Source organism: Acinonyx jubatus, chromosome B4 (genome assembly GCF_027475565.1).
Source record: "Acinonyx jubatus isolate Ajub_Pintada_27869175 chromosome B4, VMU_Ajub_asm_v1.0, whole genome shotgun sequence".
NCBI classification, from domain to species: Eukaryota; Metazoa; Chordata; class Mammalia; order Carnivora; family Felidae; genus Acinonyx; species Acinonyx jubatus.
The window spans coordinates 12,418,167-12,437,993 of NC_069387.1; the positions used below are offsets into that span (position 1 = coordinate 12,418,167).

Here is a 19,827-nt window from a genome sequence, read left to right on the forward strand (position 1 = left end):
ACATCTTGTCTGCCAGTTAGATTCTGGTCCCTGGTAACCAGACCCAGACAAGGTAGCACGGGTTTTATGGCCACCGTGGCAGTGCTGTGCAAATTGGAATGTGCCTTGGATTGACCAGGGGTCTCGCTGAAATGCAGACCCAAATTCAGTAGGCCCAGGAGTCCAGATTTCCAACGAGCTCCCAAGTAGTGAGGACGGTGATGCTTATCTAGGGACATTTTGGACAGCAGGCCATGTGGCCGAGTATACACCTGTCCCTCAGGAATGCAGGATGAAAACAGGGGTGACGTGCAGGTGATTGGATCAACTCAGTCTGGTTTAGGTGCTTTGCCGTGTAAACTGTAGGACACTCCTCTTTTCCTGGACATTGACCATGACACCAGTAAAAGCTTCTGCAAGTATCTGCGTACACAGAGTCTGGGAAGGGCTACGACACACAGTGGGGTCTTTTCTGGGAAGTGGCAGTGGGAATATCTAACATCTCATGTCAAAACCTATAAACATAGAGTTCCCCAGGTATCTAGAAATAAGACAGAAGAATAACGCCTTCCACACCATTCAGAAGCTGCTTCTGGAAATTACGATGCGGGCAAGGGCGACACATGCAGCACATGGGAGATCACACACTCGTGAGCAGCGGGGGGCGGGGGGGGGGAGGGCGGGAAGAACCGAACACCCCCTTACAATACCTCTAGTCATCAGTGCTTTGGTGAGTTGGAGACTCAGACCCATCCATAATGGGTGAGTTTTCTGTTGCTTCTCTGAACAAAGGAAAGCAGAAGAAGGAAGAGAAGAGAGGTCATGTTAAAGAGAGGAACTGACACAGACATGATTAGTAGCTTATTAATACATTGCAAAGATCAGTCGACTGTACACCCAAGCGTTAGTGACAAATAACAGAATTCACGCAGAACTTTCAAGACCCAAGAGTGACTCAAAGGCCTCCTCTTTGGTTTTGTTTGGAAGGCGGGCTTTGGCACTTTGTACCCATTTCTCCTTTTCCTATCACGTCACAGAGAACACCTCCTCAATCTGATAAACGTTTACTTCAAGGACCCAAACAGCTTGGTTTCGAATTTGTCCAGCCTCCTCACTAGCTCTTTGTGGTGGAACACAGGCGGGTTTCAAGGCCAGCTCAAGGGCGTTCACTCCTTTCAGGCCTGCCCTCCTGCAAATAACAGTCATATAATCAGATTAGAGGAGACTGGGCAGGATTCAGAAAATGTGGACCATCCCGACAAAGACCCTGAAATGGGAAGTTCCTTATTTGGGTGAAATGGCTGGGCCACTGGAGATACCAAGATACACAAGGTCTGGCGTACTTTCTCCTATGAATTTAATCTCCGTGCCACTCTGGGGCCTGAGGCCTTGCAGTAGCTGCCCGACCACGCGTGATGGACCTGACCCGTGGATGGTATGGGAGGGAGGGTCATAACGACCTGTAACAAGGACGGAGACGGTAGCTGCCGCCCCAAAGACCAAGAAATGGGAGTGGACACAGATCACTGTGGCTGGGACTATGGGTTCTCCTGACTCAAAAGGAGGAAGAGGCATCATGGGCTATAGTTGAGGGAGTCAGACTTGAGCAGACATCAGAATCCCCTGGAGGCCTTGTTAAAACACACTGCCCTGCCCACCCCACCCACCCCTCTTGTCTCATTTAGTAAGTCATGGATGGGCCGGAGCGTCTGCATTTGTAACAAGATCCCAAAGCTGCCGGTCCGAGGGCAGCTCTCTCAGAACCACTGGCCGGTGGAAGAGGACAGGACTCCGGAGGCCAGAGAACGCAGCTTCGTTCAGCTGTGGGACTCCGGGCAGAGCACCTACTCTCTCTAAGCCTCATCAACACAACTAAGAGATCGGCTCTTTCCCTCGCAAGGTTGCAGTGAAGAATATATGAAACTTATAAATAAATGTCAGAAAAAGCTCCCAGCCTTTGAGTACACTGCAGGCACTCAATACACATCAGCTCCCCTTTCCCTTCTGTCAAATACTAAGGCCCCGTAAAGCCTGGTTTAAAGTCACCCCGGAGAAATTTACAGAGACAAAAACGTCTGCCAGGCACGGGAGCCCGAATGCAGCCAGTGGAGCCCATTCTGGTCCTGTTGTTGTCCTATGATTCAACTCCCAGACGGCCGTCAACTTTTTCCAGGCTTCCCCACGGGCCCTCCAGCAAACTAGAAACTGAATAGAGCCCGATCAAGGGATCCCTCACCCCTTGACCCAGCGGGCGCGGACAGAACTTAACAGCCAGTCCGAGGGGACGTGTGAGGACCAACAGAAGAGGCAGGGATCGTGAGGAAAGCGATTTACGTGTATCTGCTGGACGTCAGGGGTCAGAACGTCTAACCGTCCACGAGACTAGAATGCTCTATGCCTATGCTGGCAGCTATAAAAGGAACGGAATTTTGGTTTCATTACTTTGCTGTGCGTCCCTTCTTAAAGATCTCAGGGAACCTGCACCTGATCCCCTTGGTTTGTGGGTTAAGACCAAGCAGCTGGAGCCAGGACAGAGAAGGGCTCGGAGCCTCAGGCCCTTTTCCTTCAGATGCGTCCTGATTCTAAGGTGGGGGCAGGGCGAGAAGCAAGAGTAGCTCAAGTCCCCTCTCCCCTTCCTGCCCCACACCCTGAAGTCTGCCTGATAGAATCTGAACACAAATCAAACGCCGCGCGGAATTCTGCCCAAAGGAGTGCCGTTTGACTTCCGGCACCCACCTTCCCCACGTCCCTGGGACCACGCCAGGGTGAAAAGAGAGCCCAGAGAACTGGCCCGTCTACACGGACAGGGACGGAAAGGGGCCAGGTGGGAGGTAACAGCATTCACGCAGCTGCTTTGGGAAGGAAGGGGTTTCCCAGGAACAAACGCTCACGTTTTTGGTGGGTACACCCTTCTGTCAACGAGGATCTTGTGTTTAGGACATCCTTCCTAACTGATGAGGAAAGCTGATCATTCCAGAGGCTGGAAGAAGGGGGCAGAAGGTCTGAACAGGGGACTCACCCAGTCTGCCAGGTTAGGATGTGGTGGGGACTGCTTGGGGGCGTCACTCCAATTTCACTCGACGGCGTTGAGCTTCTCTGGCTTTGAGGTAAGGCAGCTGCGGAGGGGTGATGCAGAAAAGGGGGGGTCAGACAGGTCCAGTGAAGGAGCTTCTTTCCAGAGATGCTGGGTATGACCCCGTGGCAGGGTCACAGTGGGGGCGATCCCCTCCCCCCCCCGACTTTTGGCCAATTCAGTCTTCTCCAAAGTATCTTTCTCATTAAACTTCAGATACAGCTTCTTAGACCTTCGAAATATGTTTAGAACTTCTGAAATATGCTCTCAAAGAGTTACCTCATCACCAGGCAAGTGCTACAGTTTTGACAGAAGGGAAACACTCCTGGTTCCTTGTTCCTGTCAGACCGCTAGTGCTCTGAACAGTTACAGAGGCTCATGTTTTTTAAATGATGTGAGCAACGCACTCATTCGTTCTTTCTCCAAACCCTCCTGCGAAGTCCCGGGCGAGTTTCACTGGGCTTATTTTATAGATGAAAGGAACACGGAGAAGGTTCTAGGACCTCCAAGTCCATGGTTTCTTTCATGATTGCCTGAATCACTTTTGCTCTCCTCTCTGGAACCTGTCATTTGGCCAATGTGCCGCCATAATAAACAAATGAGTCACTGGGGACACGGGGCATAGAATGCGGGAGCCGTGAGGCCTGGTGCGCCCAGGCAGCCGGCCGGTCCCTCCTCTTTGTCCCATTCATTCCAAGGCCCAAGAATCCCCTCCTGTTCCCCAAAGGTGAACCCCATTTTCTGTCCTTCCCGATCTTTATCCTTACTTAACTCTTTCCCATCACAAGTCAGATCCTGACTTCGAATCCCTTCCGTGTGATCATTCTCATTTTATTCTTCTATTTTAAAAAACCATTTTATTATGTCTCAGCTGCCTCCCTTTTCTTTCCCTGTAGTCTAAGCAGAGCCTCCTGCCTGCGCAACCCCCCCCCCCGCCCCCCCCGCCCCGGCCCAAGTGTGCTGCGAGCCCTGCAGTCACTGCTGAGCACTGGGGGTGGCTGTCACCGCTGTTCTTTCCCAGAGAAGCTACTAGCTTCTGAAGCAAAGGGTGGTGTCTTCCGTTTTTACTTTTTTATGTTCTGGCACTGCTCAATGCTCTGAGTACAAGGAAAAAAGCCTAATTATGAAAGCTTTAAAGGTGTAGTATCGAGGTACTGAAAGCACTTTATAAAAATTCTTTCGGTCACCTCCTAACATCCCTGACATGGGAACCCAGGAGCAGTGGGGACTTTAACCCCCCCTTCCCCCCTCCCCCCCACCAGTCGGTCCCACCCAGGGGACACGGCCCAGTTCCAAGGCTCCAGGACGCAAGGCCATGCCTGGAACAAGTGTCCCCCTGGAAGGGGCCACTCGGGTCTGTTAACGTACTAGTGTCTCTTCACCAGGGTAAAGGTGCACCTTTGACTGGAACAAACCCCGAGCCACGTCGGCACGGGGCTTCTCTGATGTCTGTCCTTACAAGAAGCAGCCGGAGGGAGGGTTCGCATCTCTACCTAGGATGCTGAACCGGGGGCGACTTGGCCCAGCCCGCTGGGGGGGGTCGGAGGCGCTGCCCCCTCCTCCCCCCCCCCCCCACCGTTTCTGAGATCTCTGTCCCCCAAAGCCAGGGCTGGGACGGGAGCGCGTGAAGGAGAGGGAACCCGAAGGCCCCCAGTCTCAGCCGTCTGACAGCCCAGGTTTCTGGAACTAACGATCTCAGAATGTCCGGAGCCCCGCCCTCCCCCCCAACCCCGCTCACCTGACGTGGCCTTGCACATCTGGGGCATCCTGGTGACCCTGCTGTGCGCCACGAAGGTGCTCTGGGAGGAGGTGCTGTACTGGGAGCCGCTGTCCGAGGAGGTGGAGCTGGTGTGCGACAGGCGGCTGTGCTCCTTGTGCGAGGCCGTGGAGCGCTGGTACCACAGGCGCAGCTCGTCCGAGACGGCGGCGCGGCCCGCGCCCTTGTCGTGGGCGCCCTCGCGGCCCAGCGACGGAGTCCGCAGGATCTGCGAGCGCGACGGCGTCAGGCGGCCCGCGTCGCCCTCGTCGCCGCCGCGCCAGCTCTCCCGGAACAGGCCGCCCGCCGTGTACGAGTTGGACGTCTTGAACTGCGCCTTGACGCTGTAGTGGCCCTCCTGGTCGCTCTCCAGGCTGCGCACCACCACGGGCGTGGCGCCGCCCTCGATGTACAGCGGGTACTCCTTGATGCGGTACTGCGAGCTGGGCTGGCTCTGGCTGTGCAGGTAGACGCCGTGCGCGCCGCCGCCGCGCGCCGCCAGGTTGGGCATGCTGCCCGAGTTCGCGGCGCCCAGCGCGCCCGCCGCCCGCTGCCGCTGCCGCTGCCGCGCGCGCGCCTTCGACGGCGAGTCCTCGGCCAGCGTGGAGTAGTTGGCGTTCATCTGCGCCGGGTAGTAGTGCTCCGAGCTCGAGTGGCTGGTGCAGGAGGAGCAGTCGTCCATGGGGTCGGAGCCGTTGCTGCTACGAGTCCGCGGGGTGTAGAAGTCGGGGCTCCCCGTGTCGTTCTCCGAGCCCAGGAGCTTGCCCTGGGACTCCAAGCTGGAGCTCCGGTGCCTAAAGTGCAGGGCGAGGCTGTGCAGCCGCGTGGGGCTGAGGTCCACCGACCTGCGGGGAGACGGCGGGCGGGTGGGTGGGGGTGCCCCGGGGAGGGGCGCCTGGGGGGACGGGGTGGGCGCAGGCTCTGCGCTCGTGGGACCCAGGCAAGGACAGAACCCACCGTCCAGAGCCGCCGGCGAACCGTACCGAGGAGAGCTGGGCGGGAGCCGGGTGGCCCTGGGAGTCCCACCGGGCGAAGCCAAGGGGCCAGAGGGACCGCAGATCCCCCGACTGGATGCTCGAGTATGCGCGGGGGCGGGACAGCGGACGGCACCCACAGAAAGGTGGCCTCTAGAAAGGCACCCTAATAGCCTGGCTTTTTTTTTTTTTTAAACGGCGCAAAAGGATTCTATAGATGCAAAGAGAACCAGGAGAATCCGTGCCATCAGATGAAATGCCCTCTCTTTGAAGAGCAAGAGAAAGGCCGACTTAGCGCACTTCACAGGGTTCAACCAGATACTGTTAGGAAACCCACGTAGGTTCCCATTCGCCCGGAACTCTCAACTGGGCGGCCGGAGCACCTAACACTTAAACCTGACGGCTGCACACACTCCTCATGCCACTACTTTGTCTATGATCCACTCTGCTTATAGTCCACACTGTAAACATCCATCAGTGTCACAGGGGTGGACAATGCTAGGACACATGTGACATTCAGGGCGGCCCCACTGGCCAAGTACAGGAGGAGGTGAGTTCCTGTTCTGCCACTCGGGGTAGAACGTGAAGTCCCCACCGAGCGGCTCTTCGGGGCTCAGGCCTCACTTTCCTCTCCACGGTCTCGGTCATCTGCTCCGGCCGTTCTAGCCCCCCCGGGGGACATGCTAAGTGCAGGCCTGGCCCTGGGGCTCTGACCTTGCTCTTCTCGGATGTATCCTCAGAACTGGCTACCCCATCCATTCAGGTGTCTACACAAATGTCACCTTATTAGAGACAACTGCCCTGATGCTGTCACTTAACGGTCACTCTTGCCTTTCACTATGTAGCCCCCTGTCCATTTTTCTTAGTGCGTATCACCACGGGACAGACCTTTTTCTTTCTTGCCACTCTCCCCTACTAAAACGTCAGTCCGTTGAGAGCTGGAGTATGGTCTGTTTCGTTCACTGCTCTGTCCCTACGGTGATACCCGGTGCATACAGGCAAGTGACAAGTATGCTACCTGAAAGAATGAATCAGTCTTGCCCGGCGAGCTCCATCTTATCCTATATAAACCATCCTTGGAGCCACAGTCCCTACGCAATCAGTGCGTATGCAAATCCCTACGCAATTTGATCAAATCAAATGATGGCTTTGGTTGTGCCTCTTTTCAGAAAATGCAGGAGTGATTCACACTTCACTTCTGCCAGTTCCTTTTCCTCTTCAATGAATTTACACCCTGAGACATTAAAAAGCCCAGGCCTCAGCGGGAAGACACATGAAGACTAGAGAATAAATATCACCCCCTATCAGTGCAAGGTCGTTCCGTTTCCAGCATGTTCCCTGCTGATCTGGATAGCCTCTCCTGCCTCCATTTTGATTAGGAAAGCTCCCTCCGTGAGGCGTCTGGATGCCTCAGTCGGTAGAGCATGTGGCTCTCCATCTCGGGGTGGTGAGTTCGAGCCCCACTTTCGGTGTAGAGATTGCTTAAATAAACAAACTTTAAAAAAATTTAAAAAAAGAGGAAACTCCCTCCATGCCCACTGTTTCCAGAAGCCTGGAGATTTCCCAGGTGACTCCCGGATGTAGACCCTGGGATACGAACGGGTCTCGTAGGTAACAGGGGCTCACCGCTGCCGTCCCGGATTTTTCATCCCGCTTTGCATTAATGAGAACCTGCCTCACTGGTTTCGGCCTGACCCCAGTTTACCGGTTCTTTGGGCCAGTTTGGGGGGCATCGCCCAGGTTAACAAAGGGAGGTCTGGTCTAGGGATGGAGGTGGCCCAAAGGCCTGGTACACTCACCTCGTGGAATGAACATAGTGGGGACTCCGGACCCGCAGGTCTGGTGTGGACGGCATGCTGGACTGGGAGTTCCAGTGAGGGAGGCTGCGGATGGGGCTGTTCTGGAGGGAGCTACTGCCCCCGCCTGCTTCTGCACAGCTGCCCGTGCTGGGGAATCGCTTGTGAGTGCTGCAAACCAGAGGATGCCAGGCTGGTCACGGCCACACACGACCGCACCTCTTCCCAGGGAGCTGCCCGGCCGCGGACCCCAGCCTTGGTGTCGGGAAAGCTCGCCTGGGTCTGCCCCCCGCCCCCAGATTCCTATTCTGGCTCTCAGCCTTCACCCCAGTTGGGGGGGGGGGGGTCCTCGGCCCCGACCTGCACCACAGTGTGAAACCAAGACCCTAGTGGGGGCGCCTGGCTGGCTCAGTCAGAAGAGCATGCGACTCTTGATCTCAGGGTTGTGAGTTCAAGCGCTCCGGTGGATGGAGAGATTACTTAGAAAATAAAAATCTTCAAAAAAAGAAAAAAAAAAAAAAGAAAGAAACCCTCATCAGCCTTGTGCGTAACAGGCAGTGGACTGTTCTGTGAAGTCCCTGCCCTCAGCCACAGTTTCTGTTTTCCAGTGGACAAATATTTACCTGTCTGGACAGCCACTGGGAGCTTTAAAGGGTGTAATTAAAGGAAATGAGAAAAACAGAGAAACAGACCAAAATGCCTTCCAAAAATCTCTCTGCAGTATCAGCTGAGTAATGAGCTGATAATGCACGGCTAAGATTACAGCTGTCTGGCCCTGGAATCCTGTTGGATGATGCTGTAGGGTTCTGAACCACTTTGGGATTCCTTGGGAGTAGACTCTCTCTTGCCTTTTCAGAAGGGCGCTGCCTAGGCCTCCCTCGTTAATTTCCGTGTCATTTCACAACATTAAGACCATCTGCCAAGACACTGTGAGCCCCAAACCCCCATTCCCTTTTGCACGACCGATCTGCACCTTGACAGGGTCAGCAGCAGAGGGCGCTGCGAGCGCAGCACTGTTTTAAGGCCGCCCCAGGAGGGAGGGAATAAGCTGGTGCGGATTCTGAAACTTGTGGGTGCTATTTGGGACAGCCCTTTGTTTTTTCCCACGAGCTCATGTGATCTCCCCGACCCAGCTCACCTGGAATGGCCGTGGGAGGAACGTTTCTTGACCTTCTCGTAAGGCTCATCTAAAGAGGACTCACTCCACATTTTGGGCTTTATGGGGGATTTGTCGTAGTCGCTGCCGTGATAGTGCATCTGCCGGAGACCCTCCAGGGACTGGGGAGGTGGGGGCCTGTTGTGTGACGGTGGTCGAGGAGGGAGTCCCTTGTGAGGAGACTGTAAGGGGGACAGTGTGCTGGTGACCTGAGAGTCTTCTGCACAGAGATGGAGAGAGACGAACTGAGCAAGGGTCCCTCCCACCGACCCAGACAGATCCTCCCACCCCCACCCACAGCCGCCCCCCCTCTGCAATCCAGACAGGCGTCCGCTCAATGACCACATTCCACCCCCGCCCCCCACAATCCAGACAGGCGTCCGTCCAGGCAACGAGCGCACCCCATGGTTTCCCCAGTTGCCGAGACAAGTCAAACCGGAATGAACCAAACCTAAACTTCAAGCAGCAGCCTTCAATGGGGAGAGAAGTTTCACTTTTGATTAGCTACAGATGGAGTAAAGCCTGAGTGCCAATAAATCCCAACAGCAAATGACTGCTTCATACCAAAGAGCAAAACATAGTCATTAACATGTTGTAAAGTTTTCATTCAATAGACCTTAAGCGTCTAATTTGGTCTGGGGGAATTTCAGCTCCAGGAGGGTTCTGTTGTGTTTGCTTCTATCACCTCAGTGCCTGGAATGATGCTCAATAAATACTTATTAGGAAAAAAAAATGAGAGAAAGTTATGTATGTTCCGTGTCATTATCTGTTGGCGGTTCTAGGGATCTACTCTCTCTGCTTTTCTTTGATTCCAGGCTGAGTGGGGAATGTGGTCTGAAAGCCCTAGGAAGACTCTGGAACTTCCTAAGCACGGAGGGGTCAGGATGAAAATCCTGTGTGAGAGCTAGTCAACCATCAGGGTTCCGAGTGGGCAAGGCTGGGAGAGAGACGAGGCAGGGGTTAAGGAAGATAATCAGGGTGGACAACTGGGGGGGGGGTGAGGGAACAGCAGTGAGCAGGGGGGAAGGGGGGGAAAAACCCAGTGCTCATTGTGAAGGCAGAGGGCCGGGTCTGAAGGGAAAAAATACACAGAAGCAAACCCCAAAAGCTCCAACCACCTTTCACTTGGCCCCGCAGTCCATTCACAATTCATATTCTTATCCAAAGCCTAATTATCCATCCCCCAACCTTGAAACCCAGCATCTATTATGCGCCCGCCCCTCAAATCAGTAAAGCAAAGAGCCCCTAGGAGGGGCAAGCCTGCAATGGTCCAACTGAGGCGATGATGCCCCTCAGGGGGTCCGGAACACAGGAGGAAACTAGTCGCCATCCATGCACCCACGTTAGCCAACAACAACACGTACCTCCCCCAACTCTTGTCTTACAAAGGAATCTCGCTCAATTGTTGTTCCCTCGTCTGGAGAGACTGAAGTCCACAGAGGCCAAAACCAGGCCAGATCTGCTCATACTCAAAGCCCCTCTCCCTGCTCCCCCGCAGCCTGGCTTCCTCCCCACCCGCAGAACGATGCTGACGACAAAAATATTATGACCTGATTGCTAACAGCAGGGCCAAGACCATTGGGTAAACAACCTGCCAGCCTTTCCCCACATCAATAGCAATTATTTTCATCCTTGCAATTCCCATCATGACTATGTGTCGGGCAGACCTTTTAAGGTTTTCTGTCTCAACAGACACTCAGCACTGCCCACCTGAGGTTTTCCTAAAGGGCAGAAAAATTAACTGCCACTTAATAGATTTCCATATTGTCAATGTCCTGGCCTCCCAAGTTTTGATTTAAACCCACAGGAACATTCTCAGAGATGGTCCTGTGCCTCGAATTCTTTCTACCCCTGTGTGTGGTGGTGGTGTGGGTGTGGGGGATCAGTTCTGTTTTTCTAAGAATTTCCCAAGAAAATATCCTGATAACCGCTGGGTTTTCAGAGGTCAATGGCGAACAGGAAGACAATTTCAAGGCCTGACGAGGAATCTAAAGGGACATCTTCTCTTTGGTTTTCAAGATTTCTCAGGAAGGTATGGAAGGTTTTTCTTCCTGCTACTCTCAGGCTTTCCTAGTGGGCTTCAATCTTAGACTTGTGATCCAACCAAAGACCATGTCTTTCCTCCAGAAACTATGAATACTCCAAAGGAAACTGCACATGGCGTTTAGTTAAAACTGTGGGGCGCCTGGGTGGCTCTGTTGGTCAAGCATTCAACTTGGGCTCAGTCATCATCTCACAGTTCTGTGAGTTCCAGCCCTGCATCAGGCTCTCTGCTGTCAGCGTGGAGCCCGCTTCGGATGCTGTCTCCCTCTCTCTGCGCTTCCCTACCTCGTGCACGCGTGTTCGCTCTCAAAAATAGACACTAAAAAAATTTTTTTTAAATGCGGTTTTGGCAACTATAAAACAGAGAACACCGTTCATGGACCTCACCTCCTACCTCTGGGCCATGGGAAATGCTGAAGTTCCTACAGACCCGAGCTGACGCGGTGCCCACCTACCCCCAAATGGGTGAGTGCTGCGAACCAGGGACTGGCGGGGCACCCTGCTGTCACCTCAGCCTGGCTCTGGTCTTCCCACCGGGCTGTGCCAGACTGCATACAGCTTAATCCCCGTTAATCTGTGTCTGAGTTCTGAAGCAGGAAACGGACAACATACCATCCTCTAGCACAAGGGCATCTGAGAGGGAGCTGTCTTCACTGGCAATATTTCCATCTGAGAAGAGAAAGAGCAAGAGTCTATGAGTTCAGCCCATTCCTTAGACAAAGACCTACTTGTAAAAATCATACGTCTGGGACCGTCCCACATCCTCCTCCTTCTAATCAGAAAGAACACACGGAGTACAATCAAAATGCTGTTTGGCATTTCCTTTGACAGTCCCTGGGGTGGGTCATTAGCTCATCCCTCGCTCCTGACACCACAATGTGCCAGTCTTTGTGTATCTGCACTCTTGTTTCACTGGACCCTGCCGTGCCGAGCAGCTTAATATCCAGGATAAAGGCTGCCCGGCCTGGTTAAGCCACACCGTTGTCCCGGCCCGATCTCAGGGCGTGTTCCAACCCAACCAAAGGCGGTGAACTGCTATGTATTTGGTACACGCGAAACTAGCTAAGGACTTGGCTTTGGTCTTGTGGCAATAAATGTCTTCTCCGTAAACTTAAGTCGTTAGTGGTGAACGCAGGCTGCTAACTATAGCTTCTATCTCTCCAAAGCTTATTTTTATAGATACTAGTTAACCATGAGAACGTGCCCAAGAGGGAGCCAGTAAAATAGTCCTCCCCTCTTAACATCTGGGGAAACTGAGGCCACCGAGGGGGAGTGGTTTGTCTGGAGATGCTCTGTTCAAAACGAGCAAAGGTCCCAGTCTGAAGTTCCAAGTTTAGTGTTTTAGCTCTTGAAATAAAACACCAGGGGTGCCTGTGTGGCTCAGTCAATTAAACGTCCGAGTTTGGCTCAGGTCATGATCTCACGGTTCGTGGGTTTGAGCACCGGGTCAAGCTCTGTGCTGACAGCTCGGAGCCTGGAGCCTGGAGCCTGCTTCCGATTCTGTGTCTCCCTCTCTCCCTGCCCCTGCCCCACTCATGCCCTGTCTCTCTTGCTCTCGGAAAATGTTGAAAAGAAAAGAAAAAAAGAAAAGAAAAGAAAAGAAAAGAAAAGAAAAGAAAAGAAAAGAAAAGAAAAGAAAAGAAAAGAAAAGAAAAGAAAAGAAAAGAAAAGAAAAGAAAAGAAAAGAAACATCAGACTAAGGAACTAAGAAGAACTGTAATTATTCCTCTAATTCAAGCGTGGCAGAAACATTTTGAGGCGGTGGCAAAATAAAGTATATTCTTGAGCACTTAAAAACAATGGCTGCAAATTTGCATGGGACCATGTGTCGCTGGGACAGATACTTGTTTAAATGTGAATTCTGCTGTCAGCGCCCACAGAACTGCCTGGGCCGGGCAGGCCGGGAACCAGGCTCTTCTGGGGCCGACCAGTGACAGGTCTGTCCCTGTGGTACCCCTCCCAAACTTGGCTCTGGTGACCGTGCTGGAGGTTTCTGCAGAGCTGGGCCTCCCCAAGGAGGTCTCACAGAGGCCTCAGACGGAGAAAGGCTGGCTGACTGCAGCTCTGTTAAGACGTGGGCAAGCAAGTGACAAAGTCTTGGCCAAGGCCAACAGGGCAGGATGGGGAAAGATGGTTATTCCAAATTTCCTAGAAGAAAGGATTTTTTTTTTTTTACAGTCTCTTGTTTTTCTAAAGTACGAAGTTACTTTATTTGTATTGTTTGGTGGGATGGGGGCAACTGGGGTCAGAGGCCCTGGTAGAGCCTTGCTTCCCTCGTTTGCCCACATTTTAAGGATACACAATTGTGCTCTACGTATGTTATAAGTACATATGATTTATACGTATGTAATTGTGGTAAAATATACATGCCGTAAAATATACTGTTTTAACCGTTTTTAGCTGAACAGGTCAGTGCTGTTAAGTATATTTACACTACTGTGCAACCATCACCATCCCTTGAACTTTTTCATTTTTCCTAACAAAACCTGTACCCATGAAACACTAACTCCCCATTCCACCTCCCCCTCCAGCCCCTGGTCACCTCTATCCCACTTTCTATCTTCCCGAAGAAGTATTTTCAGCATGAGTAAACCATGAAGGAGTATCTGACGTAGGTTTCAAAGAGTTTGCTGACATAGGAAAGAAGGATTAAAACAGTTTGGGGGACTCAACGGCCGTGGGTGGATTCGGGGGGGGGGGGTTCTTTCTAGCATTTGCCAAATGTAATCACCCGAGCTTCTAAACCCTCCTGACCAGGAGTCGTGACCTCAGGACTCTAGACAATCAGAGTGGGGTGGCCCAGTCCTCCTGGGGTTCGGCTTTGGGACAGGGGGCCCTTGGAGACAGCCCGTCTGTGGAGGACACAGGCTCGGCGGGGGTGCTGGCTTGCAGCGGACCCCAGCCACCCTCTTTCCTTCCAGACACGGGCAGGGTGATCAGGTCCCCGAGGACATCAGAACCTGGGCAGGCACGATTAGCTGAGCCTAGCTCCCGGTTAGGGCCGATGAGAGCATGTAGCTCATGGCTGCTGGCTCTCCCAGGGCACGGTGGACAGGGATCCAGACAGCTCGGTTTGTGGGATCCTCTTGTGTGGACCTGAACACATTGTGTTGTTCCTATCTGGTTACCGAGCCTTATAAGCTTCACTTCCTGGACCAAAAATAAGGCACGGGGGGTTAAACAGCTTGCGCAGGTCATGCAGGGAGCCAGCTGTGGACCCGCTCTCGGGGCTGGTGCTGGTGCCAGTGTCCAGGGGCCCCTGTGGGGAGCGGGCTTAGTTAGCACTGACCGGCGATGATCAGCGAAGCCCTCTGCGTGGGTTTCTTCCCAGACTTGATGCGGTTCTCGTTGATGGCATTCTCGATCTCCTGCAGCTTCCTCAGTGCGTTCAGATAAGAGGTTTTCCTTTGTTTCTTCAGTTTTTTGCTGACGTTGGGGTCACTGGCGAGGCGGCGGGCGGCCTCTGTAATCTGGGATTGAATGGCAAATTCCCGTTCCAGGCGTTCCAGCTCGGCCTCCTGTGGGAGGGAGACACGGGCTTACACTCAGTGGGACGCGGGGCAGGGGGACCCCGCCTCCCCACCCCTGTCCCAGGGCCAGCGAGCCCTACTCTTTGGGAGACACGCATCCTAGGAAATCAGCAAGGCCCGGGGCCTAGCCCCAACCTCGCCTGACCCTGCAATGGCCCTTCTCCTAAAACCTCTGGCAGCTAGTGCCCGGGGCACCCCCACTTTCGAGACTCTTGGCTCCCGTTACATTTAGGAGACAAGTGTCGGTCTCTCCACTGGTGGCATCATTGAGAAGCAGATTCCCCTGCCGCAGGCGGGGGGCCACCTGCCTTGGTTACCACCATCCCCACTGCAAGGTTCGTGGACACCAAGCCCTCGTGGAAATTCGGAGCCTGTCTGGTTGGCGCTTCTCACCATCCCGGGCAGGGCGTGCGGTGGGTTCACCAACAGGAGCTCACACGTGTGTGACTCCCCATCCTCGCACTCGTGCCCTCTGTCTCTCGTATTTTGAGCCCTCTGTGCTGGGACGTACCCCGCTCACCGGGATCTCTCTCGGAAGCCCTTCGTGCCAGCTCCGGCCGTGCCCACACCTGCTTGTTCTCAGCAGCTCTGGGCTGGGAGGCGCAGACAGGGGGGCGCAGCAGCCCTGCTTCGGGGCGCTCTCCTTCCTCCCCTGGGGCACCTCCCTCCGGCCTGCCGGCTGTGGCTGCCAGAAAACAGCCTGGCGGACGCAGCGGCTGAACGGGGATGGCGTGCTCCCCGCCGCCTCTCCGCTGCTCGGCAGAGGGGTGTTCAAGTACCTGCCCGCGAGGCCCGGGGAGGCCACACGTGCATCCTGCCCCAGGCGATCTGCAGCCTTGCAAAAACGTGACAGGAAGCGACCTAATCACGTGGGAACCCATCACCACGTCTGTCGGGATGGACAGATCTCTCCAGCTCAGGGCCGGATGAAAAAAGGCGCGCCAAGGGGCGCGTGGGTGGCGCGGTCGGTTAAGCGTCCGACGTCAGCCAGGTCACGATCTCGCGGTCCGTGAGTTCGAGCCCCGCGTCGGGCTCTGGGCTGATGGCTCAGAGCCTGGAGCCTGTTTCCGATTCTGTGTCTCCCTCTCTCTCTGCCCCTCCCCCGTTCATGCTCTGTCTCTCTCTGTCCCAAAAATAAATAAACGTTGAGAAAAAAAAAAAAAGGCTCGCCTGTGGGAGGCACGCACCAGGCCGACAGCCTCCATCCAAGACAGAACTCTTAGCCGGATTCATTTCCTGTTGAGGGGAGTGGGGCCCAGGAGGGAGGAGGAGGTGAAGATTACACAGAACTGTTCAGGAGATTGATAAACTCCTTCCGGTTCCTTCCAGGGCTGGCTGCACTTGTTCCCCGGAGGGAGAAGAATATGGAAATGGATTCCCGCCCGGGGTCTTGAAACAAACAAGTCACCGAGGACAAAGGCTGTTCTGTGCGGGTAACTCCTGCTAGCAGCTGCTCCCGGGTGGTTAGGAGAGCCCTGGCCCGAGACCCGCCCCAGTGTGGGAGCCCAGGACGCGCACTCTCGCCCCTTCAGCAGAGACGAGCACAGAGCCGCGGCGCTGCCTGTCCGGATGGCAGCCTGCTGTGTGAACAGGGAGCCAAGTGCGTGGCTGCCTGCTGCGTGCACAGGGAAGCCAAGTATGTTCCCAGGAGAGACAGAGGCAGGACGGAGCTGGGGGTGGGAGAGCTCTTCGCTTCCTAGAATAGCTCTGTGCATGTTCGTGCCAAGTTGGGGGTCCTTCCTTTCACTGATTCTGGACTGATCTATGCAGGGACAGGTAAGGAAGACAGGGCTGCACATGAGCTTCTCAGGAAAGGACAGTCCTCTCTTCCTGGACAGTGTGAGGGAGCCCCTGGTGAGAAGGCCCTCGGGGCTGCGGGAAGAACAACGGTGCACTCGCTAAGGTGGGGTCTGCTCTTGTAAGTTTAGTGCCAGGCGTCTGTCCGGCCTACGGGCATGGCAGTTCCTCAGGCAATCCTGCCGACAGCCGGATTTGAAAAATGCCCAACCAGGTGGTCTCCTGAATCCCACCCACCCTCACCCCCCACCTCGTCCTGACCCCGATAAAATCCAGGGCCCACCCACAGCCATGCATCTCCACTGTTTCCTCTCTGCTCAGCAACTCTTGGTCGCTGAGCACGATTAAGCAGGTGTTAAGTAGCAAGTTAAGTGTTTCTCAGGCTCAGAGATGTAAGGATTGGGAAGTTCATCTTCTGGAAGAGCAGCTTGTGATGTGGATGAAGCTTCTGATGTGTCCACCAGTCCCCCGGGGACCCGCCAGTGCCAATCTCAGACTGATCCCCTGCTGGCGGCTGCGGGGCACTTGTGTCCCCTCGGGATTCACCCTCACACTCACCCACCGCGGGTGTGACACAAGAATGTGAGCTCCCCCCAATCACTTTTCAGAGTCTGTGCATTGAAACACATACATGGCATTCCCTCCTCCATTGGCTTTGCTGCCTGTTCTTTTAAGCCCTCTGTTCAAGAGCATTTTCATCAGTAGCTTCATTCAGAATAAATCTGGGAAGACATTTCCTGGACATGGCCTTGAGGCCTAAAGGTTTGCCTGGCCTTGAATCTCTCTTGGTCTGAGGCTGGATAGCTTATTAACCAGAGGGAGACCCAAGACCCTCCCCCCGCCTCCCTCCCCAGTCCTGACCTCTCCAGCCCCAGCCCCCCACCAACGTTTAGTGCCAAAGAGGATGAAAAAGCAAAGCTTCAGTGGGTCCCCTAAAAGCAGACGAGTGACATTAGGAGGGCCCGGCATCTTGCTGAAAGTCTGGTAGCACTTTTCGCAGCAAGGTGAGGTTAAGGCCACCGAGGGCAGACCCTGCTGTCTTTCCCCCTGACAACGGGGTGCCTGCACCCGTTTGCTTCTCTGGTGGTTTTCTTCCACATTGTGCTGGGCTCCCAGTAACAAAGGGTCGGGAGGTCCTTAAAAAGGCCCACGTGTGTGCTGCTGGGATGTTCTCCCAAGCTTAACGTAGCCACTTGTGACAGGCCTATCATGTTCCACACACAACTTCCACAGAAATCAAAATGCTTACTGACAAGTCTGCATGGTGCCCTGTCTTCCTTACCTGTCCCTGCATAGATCAGTCCAGAATCAGTGAAAGGAAGGACCCCCAAGTTGGCACGAACATGCACAGAGTTATTCTAGGAAGGAAGAGCTCTCCCGTCCCCAGCTCCGTCCTGCCTCTGTCTCCCCTGGGAGCACACCTGGCTTCCCTGTGCACACAGCAGGCAGCCACGCACTTGGCTCCCTGTTCACAGAGGAGCAAGGTAACTAATCCTAGGGAGGGGAGCCCCTCACTGACTAACCAGCTAGCTTAAAAGGTGAGATACCCCGGAGCAAAAGGGAAAAGGCATCTGGCATCAGGGAGAATGAAGAAATGGTTACAGAAAGTCTGGAAGCCCTAACACGTGGGACAAATATGGCTGACGTGGCAGAATCCAACAACATCAAGGACACACCTCTCCTTTGGGCAGGATTTTCTGTTCATCCAGTTTGAAGGCCGTCCCGATTCTTCTGCGAACGATGGGTGGTTCCTCCCCCGGGTCCAAGGGATACTCAATGGGCAGTTTGCCTGTCAACTCCTGCATACGTGCAAGAGCAGGAGAGAGAAGAGAAATCAGAGGAAGGCATGCGCTTGAGTTCCAGGATGCACGTGTGCACACACACGCACACTTTGGTGCATAGATTCCGTGCACAGATTCGAAACAGTCGCCTTTAGTGACGCACCTAAGAGCTCCTGAAACGCAATTTCCTGTCTCAGAAAAACTGTAAGAACAGTCCTTTCTTTACAGAACCGATGTGCTTTGGGGCGCCTGGGTGGCTCAGTCGGTTGAGCATCCAACTCTTGATTTTGGCTCAGGTCATGATCCCAGCGTCATGGGCTCAAGACCAGCTTCAGGCTCTGCATTGGGATTCTCTCTCTCTCCCCCACCCCCCACCTCTGGCCCTCCCCCGCTCGCACTTTCTCTAAAAAAACCCAAAAAACAAAAAACTCCAAAACAAACCCCAACAAACCAAAACCAAAACCAAAAAATCAATAGAAATGGATTTCTAGAGTTTCAATAGAAACTGAAACTTTAATCTATGTTACTGTCAAGGGCATTAAAAAAGATCTGTTGTGTGTTCTCAGCTCTAGAAATCTAACTGTGTGAGTATGAGGACACTGAATTTAGTTGACAGATCACCACAGTGACAATGATCCCGGCTGACACTGAGGTCTGTGGATGATTCAGGATTAGAACTAGGCTCCATTGTAGGGATGACGTCTGGGCATAAAGATCAGATTTGAGTCAGTGGCTACTCCACTGGTAGTGCCAGGGTATCAACAGCACGGGGTCACTTCCAGGGACCAGGAGAACGTGGGACGGTCACTGTGCATCTCCACTGCACAGGGTCCGCTTCCAGGCAAAGCCCAGCCCCGGGTTGCCAGTCGTCAGTCCATGTCTACAGGGCACAGAGACTCCAGGGGCCGCTCTGATAAGAAGAGCTCGGCTGTCCGTCTGCACAAAGAGCTTTTGTGCAGGCAGCCCAGTACGAGTGGCCGGCGGGTGGGACAGCCCCAGACGTGGGACCCCAGGTGTTGACCCACCTTTTTTTTTTTTTAATTTTTAAATAATGTTTCTTTTGAGATAGGGACCACGAGCAGGGGATGGGCAGAGAGAGAGGGAGACACAGAATATGAATCAGGCCCCAGGCTCTGAGATGTTGGCACAGAGCCCGACACGGGGCCTGGACCCACAAACCATGAGATCATGACCTGAGCCGAAGTCAGACACTCAACCAACTGAGCCGCCCAGGCATCTGGACCCACTTTCTAATAGGAGGACTGATCTGGCCTTTCCCCACTGCTCTATGTGTGTGTGCATACATTGGAGTGTATGTGTGTGCATTGGGTGTGTGTGTACTGGTGTGTGTGTGTGCACTAGGCTGTGGATGTGGATGTACTGGGGTGTGTGTGCGACTAGGGGGTGTGTGTGTGTGTGTGTGTGTGTGTGTGTGTGTGTGTGTGAATGTATAAGCACAGGCAGCTCCCTCTCCTAGGTCTCTTTCCTTCTGTGTTCAGGCGACCAGGAAATGAACTCTTGGACCTTGAACTCCTCACTGTAAGCGTTTCACAACATAATGGCCAACTACTGAGTATGAAATGCTCTGCGATTTTCTTACCTGTTTTCTAAAACAGGGAACGTAGTTCAAATGTCTCCAAAGTAGTTTTGTGTTTATTCTGCAACATTTTTATCTGCTTCCCTAAAAGCCTGTCTATAAATAACACAATACACTGGGGGTTTTATATTCTTAGGACTTTTCGTTTTTTTACCTTGAAACTTAGAAAAAGGAGGGGAACGTGATTTAACCTGGCCATTTGACTTAGAACCCCAAAGTGTCTGTGGTTTTGCACCAAACTGGATTCAAAAATGAGGCTACTGATTTCCCACCATCCCCTTGAAGGCGTTTGAGTCAAGCCCTTCATTCTCCATGACTCGTCTGATTTCACATGGAGCCAGACCC

The 19,827-nt window shown here is 53.7% G+C and overlaps 1 protein-coding gene across 10 annotated transcripts in view; it reads right to left on the bottom strand.

Annotated features, from left to right (window-relative positions):
- Window positions 1-19,827, bottom strand: part of FRMD4A (FERM domain containing 4A) — a 606,423-nt gene that overhangs the window by 13,933 nt on the left and 572,663 nt on the right. For 8 of the 10 annotated variants that reach the window (XM_027073468.2, XM_027073464.2, XM_027073474.2 and 5 more), the window contains 7 exons: window positions 17,781-17,903; window positions 14,067-14,295; window positions 11,390-11,446; window positions 8,717-8,954; window positions 7,582-7,749; window positions 4,791-5,653; window positions 2,999-3,095 (listed from right to left, as the gene is read on the bottom strand). In XM_027073468.2, the coding sequence (XP_026929269.1) occupies window positions 2,999-3,095; window positions 4,791-5,653; window positions 7,582-7,749; window positions 8,717-8,954; window positions 11,390-11,446; window positions 14,067-14,295; window positions 17,781-17,903 (1,775 nt within the window). Of the gene's footprint in view, window positions 1-689; window positions 762-2,998; window positions 3,096-4,790; window positions 5,654-7,581; window positions 7,750-8,716; window positions 8,955-11,389; window positions 11,447-14,066; window positions 14,296-17,780; window positions 17,904-19,827 lie in introns of all 10 variants that reach the window. The other 2 variants (XM_053225322.1, XM_053225320.1) reach the window with 1 other exon arrangement.